Source organism: Polyergus mexicanus, unplaced genomic scaffold (assembly GCF_030449975.1).
Source record: "Polyergus mexicanus isolate NDT 795.1 unplaced genomic scaffold, iyPolMexi1.0 SCAF_10, whole genome shotgun sequence".
In the NCBI taxonomy this organism is placed as follows: domain Eukaryota; kingdom Metazoa; phylum Arthropoda; class Insecta; order Hymenoptera; family Formicidae; genus Polyergus; species Polyergus mexicanus.
In genome coordinates, this window is record NW_027223330.1 from 1,398,512 (window position 1) to 1,417,229 (window position 18,718).

Consider the following 18,718-nt stretch of genomic DNA (forward strand, 5'->3'; position numbering starts at 1 on the left):
TTAATGTGAAGAAATGTGAACAGGACGAAATGAGACGCGCATAATAATAGTTGTGTTATGGTAAAGTAGAAATATAAATTGATATATATATTACATTTATATTTATTTATATATCAATTACATATTCAATTTGACATTAAATTTTATTCGGATGAATTTTCATAAAAAACATACATGTAGTATATAGTCAATCGGTAACTCTCTAAAGAAAATTAATATGTAATTTTGTAATATGTAATTTTATTTATCTTTTTGGAACCGTGATTGCACATGTGGTCGATTATTCATTCCAAATATTTGCTTTACTAAATTCGAATCCGTCTAGATAAAACGTTCAACGTTAGGTGTGCATATACGTTTCCAAATACGTATGCATACATGTATGATGTTCGAAAAATGTCTGGTGCACTTCCTGTCCGAACGATAAAACTAAATGGCTGGAATAAAATTCGCGCTTCGGAATAAAATGTTTTTTAATTTTTTTTTCTATTTTTTTTCATTTTATTTTTTTTTTTTTTTCCCTGCAATTTATTTGACAGGTTTAGCTGATTTATAGTTTAAGAAAAAGCGCGGATTTCTGAGACATCCTGTAATAATAATCCTTGACAGAGTAATACCAATAAGATGACTTGCCATTTTGTTATCGTCGACATGGTGACGGTGTGCATACAGACGCACGCGCGAAATATATGCGTATGTAGTCACGTCGCCGCGAGATTCCCTCGGTTCTCATTGTCAGCTGGCATTGGCAGTTCTGGTTCTCAGTTCTCAGTCACGCGCCGATTGTCATCGTGACAAGTTATCGCATGCGTGATCGCTCACTCAGATATCACGGATTAATCGCGTGTGATCAATCGGGCGTTTTTTGACTCCCATTCTGCACATCTAAAAACTGCACACGTTTCATTCGTCTCTTGCGAAGAATATGGAACTGCCGGTAAGCGGATATGAAATGCACGAGGAAATGTAATTGTAATACGATGCGTATAATTATTCGTTGATAATGTCGATGCAAGAAAATCTATTATATTTTGTATATAAATACCTTTATATTCCACGACATTATAAACTTTGAGCAAAGATTACAAGTCATTTATAATACGCTCTCTCTCTCTCTCTCTCTCTCTCTCTCTCTCTCTCTCCCTCCCTCTCTCTTTCTCATGTATTGAATAATGCAGGAATTTTTGAATATATCAAAATATGTATTCCATGCGCGTAAGTAGCTGAAAGTTATGCTAGATACACATTTGAATTTTTTCTTTCTTTTCTAACACCACGTAATTATTTTTTTTAAGTACTTAAGTACTTGATTAATTAATTTAATAATATTATGAGTATTTCTAATAATTTAAGAATGAAATCTATTATGTTGAAGTCAAATTTATTTCAATTGTTTGAAAAGAAGAAAATACATTATGTATTATATTCATTCCAACTTAACAGTATGGGATATATGATTTATCATTCATATGGGATTATAGAAATTAAATAATGTAGAGAATGAATGGAAAATATTTCATAAAAGTTAATAAGATATTAACTTTGATATTAACGCTTTGATATATTTTACAATAGAAATTGTGAATGTGTGCTAATTATAATATTTATATGTAATGTATAATATAGTAATTTATATGCATAAAAAACAGCTTACGTGACAAATGTAAAATATATACTAAAGCTTGATAAATACAGATTAAATCTATTCTACGCACAAAAATTCGTATATCTACAATCGGATAATAATAATAATATTAACAATTTATAATAATATAAATAATAAGAATATTGCATTTTAAGGAAAATTGTCTCGTTTTTTTTTATATTTTTTTAAATTTTATTACTCTGTTCGACTTACAGTCTATTATAGAATAAAATAATATGATGCAAAATCAGTTTACGCGCAAAGAATTCAAACTAAACAGCTGTTAAAACATTGAAAACGTCAACACACAATCTGAGCTAATAATATATCTTCCTAAATAACATATAATATAATAATTTATTTAACTTCAGCTATATTTTGCTAAGAAGTGATCTTAGCAAAATAATATATCTTTCCAAATAGAGCTAAACGAACAATCGCAAATTGACATTGACCATGACAGATATCGCATGAAAATTAATGAGATGTTAATGAGATGCTTTTTTTTTTGCTATGTTTAATAATTAAATTATTTATTATTAATATTAGATACACAGTTTATAAATTTGAACCGACAATCTTACTTAATTCCCTTATTCTTATGGCAATAAATAATATTGATATTACACACAAAAATAAATTTTTGCGTTTCTTAAAAGTAACTCATTCTTTCGATACACTTTTACGCTTTTCATTTTGATTAAACTACTATTATTTTATTTATACTACATTTACTACATAAATACAATACTGAAAGGAACAATTATTATGTTTTAAACATTTATTTATTATTTATACGTACAAATATTATAATTTTCATATAAAAGAATTTTCTTACACATTAAAGAGTAATGAGAGATATAAAATCATACGATAATCTTCGTAAAAACCTAGAAGCTTGTAAGATACTTTACATATCTTACAAAGCATTTCTAATTTTTACTAACGTATTAAATTTCTATTCTTCATTGCAAATTTTTCTTCGTCTGCTTTCCGTTTCTTGTACTACGGTTCTACAATATTTATAGTTAGAGATTAGCTATTTATCGCCAAAATCAAATATTAAGTACTTTTGCAAAGTAGAGAGAACAGATTTTATCCGTTTTATATATTCTGTATATATTTAAATATTTATCACGCAGGATAATTATTTAGTATGCTTTTCAATAGTGACACGGCCGACATTTCATTAAAAATTCAATAAATGCAACTTGTTAAGTACTTGACTTTTGAAAGTCATATTCATTAGACATGTATCGCGATCAACACGTTGGAAGCGCTTAAGTCATTTGATGACGTAAGTTTCGGGTAATAAAGTCACATTAATTTTCTCGAATTTTTGATACATGATAATGCGATTGCCAAAAATGCATGGTTACATGGTAGATGTAACAATATTATATAAATGACATGGCGAAAGAGATACAGTAAAGTTGACATTTTTAATTTATGCATGTATGTTTGGCAATCATTGTATTATTTTTAACAGCCGATCCAAGTAATCTATGAATGAGATAAATCTGTAGATAAATAAAGTAGATATATGAGCAAACAAAGATATAGATAAATCAAAATGGTAAAACAAAACTATATTAACATAGATGTAAAAAGCAATTTTTCATTTCTCAAATGCATTATTCAACGGCAAAATATCTCGGATGAACATGAAATAATATATCGTTTTAAGGAATAAAAGGATAAAAGGAATCTCAATCGAGAATGTATATTTATTTATTTGATTTTTTTTTCTTTTCATTTATTACACAAGCTCTTAATAACTCAATGACATAATATTTATGTAAGTTTTATCCTTTCGTGTATTCGATGTTATAACAAATGTGTTCTCGCAACCAGTCGACATGAAAATGACGAAATAATGTTATACTTGCAGAATAACAAAATTAAAAAAAATTTTTTAATGATGGTTTAACCAAATAATGCTGAATAATGTCGAATAAATGCTATGTATATCTGCTTTATCATTATTAGTTCATACGCGGTCACCTGAGTCATAAATCAACGATGACACATGTTGCAGACAAATGTCACATAATCCAACATTACGTTTATAATTATGAATCAAGAAATTGAGAATTATGAATAATTATTCTGGATACATCGCCTGTGTGTTCTAACTTGCGTTCTTATCGTTCCGCGAAATACAATGACAAGCTGATACAATAGATAACATTTTCCCTTTTTACTTGACAATCCATATTAAGAGGCAAACACGTATGAAATGCGCTTGTTCTTATGGAAGATCTTATCTATTCGAGCTTTAGCGTCGTCTAGGAATTTATACATCTCTCATAACTGAAGAGTTTATTTTTTTAAATTATACTAAATTTCCTTCTTTTCCTTTTTTAATGAATATGTATCTATATACTTATTATTATGCATCTCGCGTAGTTTTATATAATGTAATCTCGATTTTTGAAAGAATATATTTAAGATTATTTGTGTAAATAAGACCCCCATTTATTAGCATTTTTTAAAGAAATAAGACAAGAGCGAAGCGGAAAATTCCGAATCACACGTAATGGTGAATTGCAAAATATTAATGCGTGTTGTAATGAATGTACATTGTTTAAAATATAGATTACATTTACAATTCGCGTGAAACACTATCATTGACATTCAACTTTGATAAAGGAGAGATATAATGAAAGCTGAATCATATCACAAGTGCGTGTTATTATTTGTGATCTCGATTATCGTTATATACACGGAAAAAAAAAAATTTGCTGCCGTAGCTAAAAACTGCGTGTGATAACTAGATTTCAATCGTAATATATGGACAGCGAACATCTTTGATGCGACATCTATTTATTACGTGCAACAGCGAACATCTTAGCTGTGATACCTATTTATTAAATGCAACAGCAAACCGTTTTGCTGCAGTTTAGAAATTTATTTTGCAAACCATGATTAGCTGTGGCAGCGAAATTTTTTTTTTTCCGTGTAGGAATCAAGAATATTATCGTTATATTTAAAGCAATTCTTTTAATACATATTTCCAAAAACTTTGCTTATTTACGAGAATAAAAATGTTTGGACTTTGGATTAAGTTTGATGGCCCAAAGTGATGTTTATAACATATTTGAAAAAGATTACGTCATTTTTACGAGTAATGCGTAGAAAAATTAGATAATGATATATAAAATCGAATGTATAAAATTGAATTCTATATTTTGACTGTCTTGTAAGTGAAATAATTTGAGACTCTTGAGCCTTGTAGAATTTTTTTAACGTATCTATGAATAGTTTTTGTTAAAATCAATTGGCTAATTCAATCGCAAATTTTTCATAGACAGTGGACGCGTCACATTCGAAGGCTATAAGAATGGCAGGTTCGCCAAAATTGGAAGAAGAAACCAAACCGGAAACCGGTGATGAGCCCTACTTCAGTGTTCTGGACATCTTATTGCTCGGCAGTCTTCTTGTTGTAGCGATATGGTACATCCTGAGGAAAACTAGGCGAGAGGAACTCGCGCCATCGCCGAAATCATACTCTATTCAGTAATTAATTCTTTTTAATTTTTTACGAAACCGCACCACGGATGCATGGCTCTCTAACGACAGTTAACAAAAAGAGAAAAAAGAAGAAAAAGATTTCGATAAATTTGAATTGTGGAAAAATTTAAATTGAAGGTTTAGGATATCTCCAAAAATTATTGAAAGGAAGAAATAGATCTCGAAATTGAAGATGTACTGTAAAGGAAAAAAAAATAAATAAATAAAGTTTCAAAACTTACAAAGTCTCATAAACCACGCATACTTATACATGCATCCAAGGTTAAACGATAAATTACAAAATGACCTCGACAATTTTGCAATTGCAGACCAACGTCATTTGTCGCAACACCGTCATCGGAGAACTCATTCATCAAGAAGCTGAAGACTTCTGGACGAAGCTTGGTTGTATTTTATGGAAGTCAGACGGGCACCGCCGAAGAATTCGCGGGTCGTCTCGCTAAAGAGGGAATTAGATATAAAATGAAGGGCATGGTGGCCGATCCCGAGGAATGTGATATGGTATGTAAATTGCGGCAGTTATTATGAATCTTTTATATATATCGGCAAAAAATATCATGTCAATTCATTGAATTTATTTAATTTGCCGACAACTTAGATATTTATTGTTTGTGATAATTATTGTAGTAAGATGTAAATTAAACAACGTTGTTCAAATTTTGAATAATATTCCTTGGCTGATTTATCTCGTTAATTATCCCTACATACAATAATAATATGATGATATATGTTGATGATTATTATCCTTGACAAAGTATAGTCTTGTATTCCGCGGATGATTATTATAATTCGCAATAAAAAGAAATTAATGATTATATAAGAAAATTCATGTTTTATGATGAATATGTATTTTATCGCAATAGGAGGAGCTAATACATCTGAAAAATATTCCAAACAGTTTAGCAGTGTTTTGTTTGGCCACGTATGGAGAGGGCGATCCTACTGACAATGCGATGGAGTTTGTCGATTGGCTCAAGAATGGAGACGGTGATCTTACAGGATTGAATTATGCGGTATGCATGTATATTTTATATGGCATCATTTTTTATTTCGAATTTATCATATTTTCCTTGAACTGATTTTCCTTCTAATCTCTTGTGCTCTAATTCACAAGCAATTTAATCCAATTTTTCATAATGGGAATCTTATATGGAAATTTTAATAATTTTAATATTGATAATATTGAAATGGTGCATACATTAAAAAAAGAGAATCAAATAAGCGATATTACACAATGACATGAATAACATTCACGTCTCACTCTTTCACAAAATTCGCTATTCTTTTTTCTTTTTCTTTTTTATTTGTGTCTTGCATATTTTATAATCTTGGTCCCTTGATAACGGGAGACTTTTTAGCTAGTTACGTCATTGAACATTATGTAAGCAAGCGCATGACATAAATATAAATGACTATGGTTAGCTTGATTCTTGATTAGAGCAGTCCACGTCCACGTGCGATGCTCACGCGTAACATTCACATGAAAGGATCGTGCGCGAAATTACTGTTTTTCGGTCAGAAAATAAAACACTTAATAATATAGAATCCAACAATTCTTTGAGTGTTAAATTGTCTGCAATATCTCAAGTGCCGACTCAGGCAACTATTATATATAAATCATGAATCTAAAAACGTACGATAGATTCTTCCGTTTCTTTCTACAGCGCTGTTATGTTTGTGGCGTCGCGACGCGACGAAACGCGACATTATTGCCGTTCGAGGTATCGTTCGAGTTTGTGCGAATCGATATAAAATTCAAACCATCGGATCGTTCCGTTGAATTTTTGAAATTTAAATATCATGAGCAAAGTTTCGCTAATAATCCCTTGATTGTTTTTTTTTTTTTTTTTTTCAGGTATTTGGACTTGGTAATAAAACTTATGAGCATTATAACGAGGTTGGTATATACGTGGATCACAGATTAGAACAATTGGGTGCTACACGCGTTTTTGAATTGGGTCTTGGAGATGATGATGCCAAGTAAGTTTCAAATATATGATATTCTTCATTAATTTTTTTTATTTATTCTGTATTTCTATTGCAACTTCAACAATATTTCTCTTTCTTTATTACAGCATAGAAGATGATTTTATTACTTGGAAAGACAAGTTTTGGCCAGTCGTCTGCGAATTCTTTGGCATTGAAGGTGCCGGTGAGGATGTTAGTATCCGACAATACAAGCTCACAGAACATGTAGATCTACCTGCCGATCGTATTTATACCGGAGAGATTGCTCGTCTTCACTCTTTCACAAAACAGAGACCGTAAGGGCCTTCATTAATTTTTATCATTTATTTTTGTGTTCCTATATCTAATATCTTTTTTTTTTATTCGTAGGCCTTACGACGCAAAGAATCCATTCTTAGCACCGGTGAAGGTGAACTGCGAGCTACACGGCCCGACATCCGAGAGATCGTGCATGCATATCGAGTTTAATATCGAAGATTCCAAGATACGTTATGAGGCGGGTGATCATTTGGCCGTTTATCCGGTAAACAATACGGAACTAGTGAATAAAATCGGCGAACAATGCGGCACAGACTTGGATACCGTATTTACCCTTACAAATACAGATGGTAAGTTATTTACTTACTCTTTATATCTTTCTATTTACTTATATTTTTTGTTATATTTACATCATCTGCTACTTATTTTACAGAGGAATCTACGAAGAAGCATCCGTTCCCTTGTCCTTGTAGCTATAGGACTGCCTTGACGCATTACTTGGACATTACGAGCAATCCGCGAACGCACGTTCTTAAAGAATTGGCCGAGTACGCGACCGATCCCGCGGACAAGGAGAAGCTAAAGCTGATGGCATTAACTACTGCGGAGGGCAAAGCGGCCTATCAGCAATGGATAGTTCAAGAGAATCGCAATATTGTGCACATTTTAGAAGATATTTCCAGTTTAAAGCCACCGCTGGATCACCTCTGCGAGATTTTACCGCGATTACAATGTCGATACTACTCAATATCCTCATCTCCAAAAGTATATTATCGATTTTAAAAATGATAGAATATATTTCTCTAGTTGAAAGATATCATTCATCATTTAATAAAAATAATTCCCGTATTTTAGCTTCATCCGACTTCGATTCACATCACGGCGGTAGTAGTGGAGTACAAAACCCCAACTGGCAGAATCAACAAGGGCGTGACTACTAATTGGTTAAAGGAAAAACATCCTTCCGATCCACCCTGTGTCGTCCCGATCTTCGTAAGGAAGTCTCAGTTTCGTTTACCGACGCGTTTGAGTACTCCCATCATCATGATTGGTCCGGGAACTGGTCTAGCGCCGTTCAGAGGCTTCATACAGGAACGTGATCTCGCAAGAAGAGAAGGTAAATTTTCTTTAAGTTCTTGATACTTTGTAATGCAACATTTTGTCCTATCGGAGTATATTAATATCTTATTCTTGATTTCAGGTAAACAGGTGGGCGATACAATACTGTACTTTGGATGCAGAAAAAGCAAAGAAGATTTTCTTTATCGTGAGGAATTGGAACAGTACATAAAGGATGGCACTTTAACGTTGCACACCGCATTCAGCCGCGAGCAAGAGCATAAAATCTATGTCACTCATTTGCTCGAGAAGAACAAGGAAGAACTTTGGCGCGTCATTGGTGAACAGAATGGACATATTTACGTTTGCGGGTTGGTTCAAAGCTCCTATTTCTCTATTAGAATAAAAAGAAGATTCGATGTTGCAATATATATGTGCTTCTTTCAGAGATGCTAGAAATATGGCCCGTGATGTTCACAATATACTGCTCAAGGTTGTGATGGACCGAGGCAATATGTCTGAGCTCAATGCAGCAAATTATATCAAGAAGATGGAATCGCAAAAGCGATACTCGAGTGATGTCTGGAGTTGAGTCATATTAATTGTATTATAGAGAAGTATGGAAAAGTAATATTTTATGTACGAGGACTTTTAAGTTCACCAAGGTTCGATTCGTCGAAGTATCGGGATGGTCGTTAATAGCGATATGATTTGTCAAATGGCTTGCTGTTCGATTTATTTTCGTTTGGTAATCTTCATCCCGCAATTTTTTTATTTTCATCATCACATCCTACCAAATAGAATAATTGTAATAGAATTATATTTTACACCTCTATAATCAGAGCTGGCACAATCTTCCTTAAAATTTATATAAAACATATTGTAAAAAACGAAGTATTTTCTTTGATATTTCAATATTATCTATTTCTATACTGTATATATATATATATATATATATTGCACAATTATTTTATTACAATTATTTTTGATAATTATGCAATTTAAAGAAAGATCTTACAGGTTTCATCGGCTTTGATATATATTATCAATGACACAGTCCTGATAATATATATCAAGGCTATTGAAATCTATGAGGCTGTTCCTAAACTGTATAATTATCTTATTTTTATTAAATATATGAGATTATTTAAACAAATTATACATTTTATATTTCAAATAATAAGTCGAGATATAAAGATAAAGCTCGTCTTTGCTCCTTTATATATAATTGCTCATCAATCCTTGAATTTGTGTTATCTGGAAAAGGAATGTTATGTGTTGGTCCTGATAATATCAAATGCACAAGTACTAACTCATGCAAAATTGTACAAATAATATCTCTATCTAAAATTTTACCCCTATTCATAGTCGTCTATGATCGTCCGCCCGGTATAATATACCACACAATTTAGTTAAATATTTAATCTTACTTACAACAAGTACAATAGGCAATATATAGCAAATATAATCATTTTTTGTAAGATCAATATAGTAAATATATATAAAAGATTGTTATTCCCTATTAGTTTATACAAAAAGCAATTGTTGAGCCTATGGACAAGTCTCATAAATATTTTATTTAGTAAAAATTACATTCTCGAGTTCATTATTGGCTCACTTATTGGTAATATATATTGCTATAGAATAGCATATATTACATGAAAATTTAATATAAATTTTTAATCAAGTTTTTTATGCAAATATATAGATTACAGATTTATTCTAGTATAAAGATATTACTTTACTTAAGTGTAGGTAAAATAATATTCTTTACAGTAAATTTGTATATGGATCAATTACACAATGCAGCTTCATTACACAATCAAAGCAAAGGTACTGCACACTAGTTATAATTAGCATTAATAGTGTTAATTCAGATTTTTTTATCTCTACTTGCAACTCTACTAGAATTGATCAATTAAATTCGCAACTACGATTGATATAAATATACCAATAACAAATATTATAATTTAGATAAACAATTGTTAATAAATCCTAAGATCAATCATTACTTATTTATATATCGCTTTTTAAATATAGAATATATTGAGATATGTCAATATATTGAAGAACCATATGTCTTAACAGCAATTATATATAATGAATTATAAATAATTACATTTTTATATGATGCATAGGAATAATAAATGAAATAAAAATTACATAAATATTTTCTTATATGTGAAAAGCATCTAGGATTATATATAACTTTAAACAACATAATTGATTGATATATTTAACACACACACACACACACACACATATATATATATATATATATGATTCGAAACATATGTACAAATGATTTGAAACTTTCGTAGCGTCAAACAATACATATAGTATTAGTTTAGTACAAAAGGTGCGTTCCGTTTTATGCTATTTCTGCTTCGAAGCATTTGATGGGCCAATCAGAACGAAAAATCTGCGCTTTGAAACGAAAATAACATCAAGCGGAGTGCATCCAAAGATAAACAAGATAAAAAGCGTGTATCAAGCGTTCATTCAAACTAATTAGTACAAAATGTAAATATATAAATAAGCATGACCCTTCCAAAAGTAAGTATATAATATATCGAGAGATATATTGAAAAATGATTTAGGATTGTCATTTAAATGGTATTATATCTCACTTAACCTAATTCCTAACTGGTCTAAAAATATAATTTGACAGATCTTATTTCTAAGTCTTAAGAATTATAGAATTAGCATGTAAAAACTTTTTGTTTTCTCTCTTAGTTTTAGAATAATGTGTAGAATAATATTTAAATTTAATTTCTTTAGATTCTTTATAAATGTATTACATCCTTATCAGGTATAACATATAAAACTTCATTTTATTTTCTTAATTGTGCTTATACTACTTTTCTATCTTTTTTGCAGAGAAATAATAAGTGGTGCGTGCCATCATTTGATTGTGAAATTGTAAATGAGCCTTTGGTCAAGCGTACTAATACAAGAAAATTAGATAAGATTCTGCCGAACACATCATTCACGCAAAGTAATTTTAAGAGAAGAAAACATGAAACCAATTTATCGAAATTACTCGAGGCTTGTGAACCTCAAAAACTTTCTGAGTTGGCAATCAGTCGACAGAAACAAAATGAGATTTCCAATTGGTTTCAATATAAAGCATCAAAAAAGCAGCCTTCCATGTTGGTTCTCTCTGGTCCTTCTGGTTGTGGAAAAACTGTAGCTATAAAGTTACTTGCTAAAGAAAACGGATTCGACATTATTGAATGGATTACTCCAATTGATCAAATAGAGGATGAAAATAGTAATGATTACTATTTGATGTTTATGAAAGTATAAATTATATATTTAAACATCATTTTTTTGATAATTTTCAGAACGCGTGATGCGGCAAGGAGATAAATTCGAGGATCACGTAATTCGCGCAACGCGTTATCGCACAGTACTCGGCAATTGTTCCAAACAATTGCTTCTCGTTAAGGATCTTCCAAATGTTTATCAAGAGGATCACAAAGGCTTTTTTACACTCGTAGAGTAAGTAGCATCTACTTTATAATAAACTGTTTAGATATTGCTTGATATTTTTTCTTTATAAATATCTTTCTTTAGAAAATATTTCCAGATAGGCAAGGAACCTGTGATATTTATTTGCACAGAGACTGGAAACTCTAGACTGATGCAGACATTATTCGCACCTAATGTAAGAGAAAAGTTTGGCATCGATCTCATCACGTAAGTGAATCAGATAATTTTCTCCAATAAATTAAAGGTTCAATATTTCCGCGCACTATTTTAAGCTTGATCACGATTTATTTGGCACAGCGTGAATGCAACCACGCAAACCGCGGTGAAAAATATGCTGAAGCGAGTATCCAGTGTACTAAATACCATCGCCGGCGACATGTTGTATGTCTCTCAGCAGCACATCGACGAAATATTGTCCAACAGCGTTGGAGATGTGCGCAGTGCCGTTTTAAATCTAATTTTTATTTCTCTCAAAGGTATACAAGTCATATTAATTGAACCAATGAGCCAGAGAATTTATATTGTTCTTACAATTATTAGTGCCCGAGCAACATTTGAAAAGCGAATGCGGCGTTCGAGAAGAAACTTTGAATCTACTGCATAGTATCGGAAGAGTCATAAATCCTAAAAGTATAATTTGACTTCACATTTCGAATTTTGGATTTTCGTGAACCGATGAATTGCGACTTATGATTAATTCCAGAACAATCAAATGATTCTTCCAAGTATGTGCACGATCCTGAAGAAATATCGGCATTCTTCCAATCACAGTCTGTAGTATTCGTGCAATTTCTACAAGAGAATTACCTAAACACTATAAGAACTATAGAAGAAGCCACTGTAGCGTCCGATATCTTGAGCTTGGCTGATGTTTTAAATTCGGAATGGCGTGTAAGTTTTATTAAAGCTCTTTTGATTACATAAAATATTTGTTCTTATATTCCATAATTCGACAGGATCGCAATTTGGGTAAAGTTGCATTATCATATTGCATCCGTGGCTTAATGCTGGCGAATGAGAAGCCTGTAACTGGCTGGAATCCAGTAAAAAAGCCGCGAAACGATCATAGTAACATGTAAATATTAGACTAGGTTAATTATTTATCACTTTTGTTGCTGAACGTATTTTTTATTTTAATGCATATACTTATTTGTAGACAACGGTGCCTAATAACAGCAGAAACACAATGGTATGAATCAATTATTAAACCTTGTGCGAAGAAAACGAACGAAATATCGATAATAAATGAAGATAAAGATACGGAAATAATTATTGAAGAAGATTAATATGTATATTAACTATATATATATATATATATATAAGTATTACTTTCACAAGTTACCCTTTTATATGTTCTTATCTTTGTTTCCTCCAATTATAGTTAATATAAAATATAAAGGATTATAAATTTTAAGTTTATGACCTAAATATTATATTTATTTGTACTTAGATGTATTGTATTTTCAACAAAAGCAAATTTACAAATATTAAATATATATGCATTTTCTCTTATTTATTATTGCAATAGGAATTCTTGTTTACGTTTTCTTGACTTTCAGGAAACCGGCTGTGTTAGAAAAGTATTTCGCATTTGCTTCATTCACCTTTTTCTCAGCAGCTTGCGGATTGACAATTTCAAGACCCTGCAGGGGAGTGAAAGCCACACTGGAAGCAGTGCCGGATACTTGCTTCTTAACAGTAGTACTCCCTCCCCATTGCTGTTGTTTCTGCAGATTCTTTTGCAATGTCTTAGATATTCTGACTTTTGTCTTCTCGTCAATTTGTGGCAGCCTAATTCGACCTGCCCCAGCTTTGCCGATTGTTCCTCGCGAATAACCGAGATCCTCTTGGTAAGCATCACTTTCGATGTCTGCGAAGTTCATCCTATTCGCATGCTTTCTAAATTCTGTAATCGCGTAGCGTTCTTTCATCTTACGAACGCGTTTACCGCCACGTTTTTTTCGACCAGGATCAATTGGTTTCGGTAGCGGCTTCACGAATTTTACCGGCGGTGGCTCTTGAAGCTTGTCCAATTTCTTCTCAATCTCCTCGCGCAGCATCTGACCAAAGTGACCGTTTGTACTTTCGTGGCAGGCATCCACTCTAGCCGCCAACGTGCATTTCGCAGCCACGAGTCTCGCTGCTTTTCTCCGTAAATCGGGAGGTGTTTCTTGCACGATATCGGAGTAATAAATGAATCCTGTATGAGGCAAAGTGGCAACTTGCGAAAATCCAGAGAGCGTTGTCTTTTGAGACCCTAGGACTAGAACATTACAAGCCGGAATCTTTGACAGTTTTGTTAACCCACCTGCAACACCCATAATTTTAGCGGCTGTCGATGCACCAACAATTATTGATAAGTTCGGTGCGATAAATGCCATTCTGCTTTCTACATATTCGAATATCTTTAATTTGTAGTTGTTTAATTCCACTGCCATGTCGCAAGCCTCACCAATAGCTTCTTTCTCTTCTTCTGTCAATAATTGGCCTTGAGTGGTTGATGCCGTCACAGAAACTACCATAATTGTGGCTTGAGTAAGAAACTGTTGAAGAATTTCATTATTTTTTGCCCTATCCACATCATTTCCTAATTCCTTAACAGTCATTATATATTCCATTTGTCCAACGACCAGGGATTCCAACTCTGGGAACCTTTTTGAATACTTATCTCTTGTAAATCTGTGTATAGTAGCTATTTCATTATCAATATCTACAGCCATATTATTAGCTTCAACTATCAGTTGATATTCCGGATCAGATTCTACAGGTCCTACAATGTCAGCTGATTTTCTAGGTACTTTGCTATGCTTTTCAATCTGTGATATGATCTTTTGCAGCTGTTCCGAATCTCGTAACTTGGCTAACTCTCGAACAGAGGATACCTTTATCTCTTCTTCTAGAACTTTAGAGACCGAAGCCGGAATGAATTTCGGCTCCGGTTCTTCCATGAAAGTATCCGCGTCGTCATTTTCCTCGAGATCTGCGAGAAGTTCATCCGCTAAAGACATTTCCTTGTTTTGAGGTTATATAATGTCTTGTTCCGTTTATTTATTGTTTCATATTATATAACTTTTCCAGTCTTTTTATAATACAGTTAAAGATGATTTTAATATTCTTCCACCGCTCTTGTTTAATTAAGTCAGATACTCTCCGTGAGCGGAGAAAAATGAGAAGAGCGCGACTCGAAACTTCTGTGGGAGACAATTAACCTGACCTGATCGTGTCGTGTCTCTGGGGTCCCCAGAGGGTCCCTTAACGACCGCTCACAGTATCATTTTATCCTTGTTGTTCACCAAAAGTTAAACAAAGACAGATGATGCTTGCGAGCGTTGCGGTCGTTAAGTGGAACGCGCCCTGGATGTTGTGTCTATATACGAACCCCCCAGCAATTCACGTGATCGGTCTTCCGCCAATCACAGGGCTTTGTACATGCGCAATACTGTAGCGCATACTCGAGCGTTACGTGACAGCAACTCACGAATCAGCGACATAAGTAGCGCGCCGTGCGCAACCGCAGTGTGCGCGCAGTCGATGCGTATGCACATGTCACATGAACGCGATTTTCTATTATTGTGTTATCCCCTCTACACTACGATTTGATGTAATGGCGTTCCGATCTCCGATCTGGCATTACTTCGATCTTCGATACCTATCGCATACGAGTACGCGAGACCTTCACGATTCGCGGTTTCATGTTTGTGAGTTTGTGTCTGTCATGCTTGGTCGTGGTCAATATTTCAGTTACGGTTCGTGGACAGGATCGATAGCTGCTCGCGAAGAATATTCATGTAAAATAGAAACATTATGAAAATTCACGGCAATAATACAACTATTTCGCTAAGAAATCCAAGTCGAATTCGACATTATAAATATCAAAAATCAGAAATGCGTCAGTAAATTTTCGCTCTACCTGCGGAAAATTCGCAGGGTATAACTCTGCAAAGGAGTTGTCACTGATCGAATCCTGTTGATGGAGAAAATCTTTCGGAAAGCATGAAATGCGAAGAAACAGCCTTAAGAATAACATGTAAGTCTGTCAATTTATATAATGAAATGGAGATTGCCTTGCGATAAATACTGATTATACGCTTGTTTCGTAGAATTAGTCCATTGACGCAAAAAATAAAGGCTCCTCAACATCTGCTGAGATTTAAAGATGAAGAGGATGGGTTTGATAATGAATGGAGCGGTCGCTTTCGGCTGCCTAGTTTATCACGGCAAAAATCGTGGAAGGTTGATGATGATATCTTGTCTAATGGAAATAGTGCGACAACATCTATCTCTTGGTCACAGGAGATGGAAAATACAGCGACCCAGAAATTTGAAGAACAATGGACGAATGTGGAAAGGACCTTCTACGAGGAAGAGAATGATCAACTGCTTCAAGGATCCATTTTGGACGAATGTGTACAATGGAGAACACAGATACCATATATGAGAATAATTGGCAAAAATCCAATTTGCACCAATAACAACAGTATACAGCATGATATTGACTCCAATGACGAGAGGATGAAAAGATTCGATACTCTACAAAATGGCAAAGTATTCATGGAACACAATCTTTCAATAAAGGTAGGAAGAAATATAAAATTTTCTTTAGCATGCATGTAATGTGCAAAATATATGTTGTATTTTTATATTATTTATAGGAAGGAGAGGATTCTACACAATATAAATTAAACAAAGGGAAATTTGAAGATGTTCTTGATATGCTGATGGAATATGTAATCGCGAAGGTCATTCCTAATAAGGAGAGTGATACAGATTTATTATGTGAAAGTCTAAGTGATGCCCTAAAAATAGCTCCTGCTCCTGTTCATGGCAACAGAAATTCATCGAGAAATTCAAAAACAAATTGGGCAGAAGAAGCAATTTCTTCTAATTATATCGAGAACAAGTCTTTAAGTATACGAAATCGATTGCTGGATACAAGAAGCTCTCTTCAAACAATAAAAAATGATATAAATTATCAAGAAGTTCAAAAGTGAGATTAACAAAAGAAAGTATTAAATATAAAAGCGCTTTCCTTTATTTTATATATAATTTGATTTTTTTTTTAGAGGACAGCGGAAATCAATTTCTGCAAATAAACCAAGAGACTTTGATAATAAAAAAGATGATGATACATCGAGACCCAAGGAGAGATTGTGTACACCACATATAGGTAGAAATAAGCTTGGCACTATCTTCAATGAGAGGATTGTTGTGAGCCCTTTGCCCTTTGCAGTATCCACACGAGAAAGCTTCTCTACTTTAAATACTATTCCCATGAGATTTATGAATGAAGATTTGGAAATTTCCTCCTTTCAAGGTAGAAAATATCAAGTTATTTAAGTTTTAAAACATTATTATAAAAATCGTATATATTTTAAGATCAGTTCGAAATGTTTCAGGTAGTTTTCGTGGTTCTGCGAAAAGATCAAGCGCTTTAAGAAATTCAAATATTCATTCCACTTGGCAAGCTCCTGTCTGTCCTACTGTTTGGCCGAAAAATATCCGACTCGCACCCATAGACATTTCGAGACTTCCTAGTAACAAAAATAGGTATATTGCTAATTTATAGATAAAAAATTAAAACATCTTTGGATAGAGTTTTAAAATAAAAATTTAGTTTGGAGAAATTTAAGAATCAAATTATATATATTGAAATAATTTCCTATATTTTAGGTTATTAGCACCGTCGCCCGCTATCTTACACTGCAACAGGAAACCACTGAGTCCGATTTCCAAGATACCGAAATCCGCTCACACGATTCGCGATCGTTTGGAGATTCAAGGAAAACATATCATTCCTTCGCAATCAAAAATCAGTTTGCTCTCAGCTGGCTGGGATCATAGTTCCAGAATGATCAAGAGCAAGAAGAAGAAACGGGCAATGGAAGGTTCTTGAAAAAAAAAAGAAAAATGCTTAATGCGATAAAATTGAAAGCGCTTTGAACACTTGCTTATAAGAAATATATTTTTCTAAAATGTGTCGTGTTACATCTTATTCTGTGTCTATAAGAAAACCGAAAAGTACAAAACATGCTGCTTCGACGCGTTCGTAACAGGATAACGCTTTAAAAACGAAGTACATATGTATACAAATATATTTATTGTCTATATTTATTGTCTATAATGTATATAATTTACGGAAGATAATCATTGCAATTATACACACATACATGCGATGATGTGCGATTTTTAAATATGGTTGTTCCATAAATGATAAATCATGACTATTTCTACCTCACCACGTGTCCGCGTCGTTCGAGTGTTATTCTACACGCTTATCGCGAGTGAATATATTTTTGTATATGTCGCACAATATTATGTATTATAAATATATTGATAGTGATATATATAAATATTTAATAGCGTTGTTGTGAGTGAGAGTATAACGTCGCGTTATCCTATTCCGTTGTCCTATGTCTAAAATTTGATTTTATCTAAAAAAAAAATGTAAAGTTTCAAACAATTTTATGGCATCATTTTATATACATTATTATATATTAAAAATATAAAGGCTATTAATTTTTCCGTTTTGATACATAACGTCAAAGTTAAATATACATCGCATAAAAAAAGTATAAAAATACTAAATAGAGTTGAACTTTTTTTGCTGCTATGTGCGCGACTATTTTTATGCATGTATGTGTGTCTTGTGTTTACATTATATATATATATGTATATATATTATATAAAATAGAGATTAAAATAGCAAAAATGATATGGCAAAGGGGATAATGCGTAAATCTTTATTAAATTGATATCTTG

At 32.7% G+C, this 18,718-nt stretch overlaps 4 protein-coding genes across 5 annotated transcripts; 3 read left to right on the forward strand and 1 right to left on the reverse strand.

Annotated features, from left to right (window-relative positions):
• Window positions 1-740: 740 nt before the first annotated feature.
• Window positions 741-9,329, forward strand: Cpr (Cytochrome P450 reductase). 2 transcript variants are annotated; one of them, XM_070303532.1, is made up of 11 exons: window positions 741-937; window positions 4,956-5,164; window positions 5,488-5,680; window positions 6,043-6,192; window positions 7,035-7,159; window positions 7,255-7,443; window positions 7,517-7,755; window positions 7,839-8,170; window positions 8,261-8,522; window positions 8,607-8,835; window positions 8,912-9,327. In XM_070303532.1, exons 1-11 carry the CDS (start codon window positions 926-928, stop codon window positions 9,054-9,056), a joined length of 2,085 nt encoding a protein of 694 aa, XP_070159633.1. In that variant the 5' UTR covers window positions 741-925; the 3' UTR covers window positions 9,057-9,327. The 2 variants fall into 2 exon arrangements, with proteins under 2 accessions (XP_070159633.1, XP_070159634.1); XM_070303533.1 differs by lacking the exons at window positions 741-937; window positions 4,956-5,164; window positions 5,488-5,680; window positions 6,043-6,192 and adding an exon at window positions 6,784-6,900 and having other exon boundaries at window positions 8,912-9,329.
• Window positions 9,330-10,676: 1,347 nt separating this feature from the next.
• Rad17 (Rad17 checkpoint clamp loader component) lies at window positions 10,677-13,441 on the forward strand. Its single transcript, XM_070303536.1, has 9 exons — window positions 10,677-11,020; window positions 11,345-11,738; window positions 11,812-11,968; window positions 12,044-12,166; window positions 12,257-12,435; window positions 12,500-12,589; window positions 12,663-12,850; window positions 12,916-13,034; window positions 13,116-13,441. The coding sequence occupies exons 1-9, from the start codon at window positions 11,006-11,008 to the stop codon at window positions 13,243-13,245; spliced, it is 1,395 nt and encodes a 464-aa protein (XP_070159637.1). The 5' UTR covers window positions 10,677-11,005; the 3' UTR covers window positions 13,246-13,441.
• Prp31 (pre-mRNA processing factor 31) lies at window positions 13,085-15,210 on the reverse strand. The gene has a single exon (XM_070303534.1). The coding sequence runs from the start codon at window positions 14,965-14,967 to the stop codon at window positions 13,498-13,500; it is 1,470 nt and encodes a 489-aa protein (XP_070159635.1). The 5' UTR covers window positions 14,968-15,210; the 3' UTR covers window positions 13,085-13,497.
• A 375-nt stretch (window positions 15,211-15,585) lies between these two features.
• On the forward strand, window positions 15,586-18,353 carry LOC138937140 (uncharacterized). Its single transcript, XM_070303106.1, has 6 exons — window positions 15,586-15,986; window positions 16,060-16,534; window positions 16,612-16,946; window positions 17,023-17,273; window positions 17,356-17,506; window positions 17,630-18,353. The coding sequence occupies exons 1-6, from the start codon at window positions 15,958-15,960 to the stop codon at window positions 17,850-17,852; spliced, it is 1,464 nt and encodes a 487-aa protein (XP_070159207.1). The 5' UTR covers window positions 15,586-15,957; the 3' UTR covers window positions 17,853-18,353.
• Window positions 18,354-18,718: the final 365 nt, after the last annotated feature.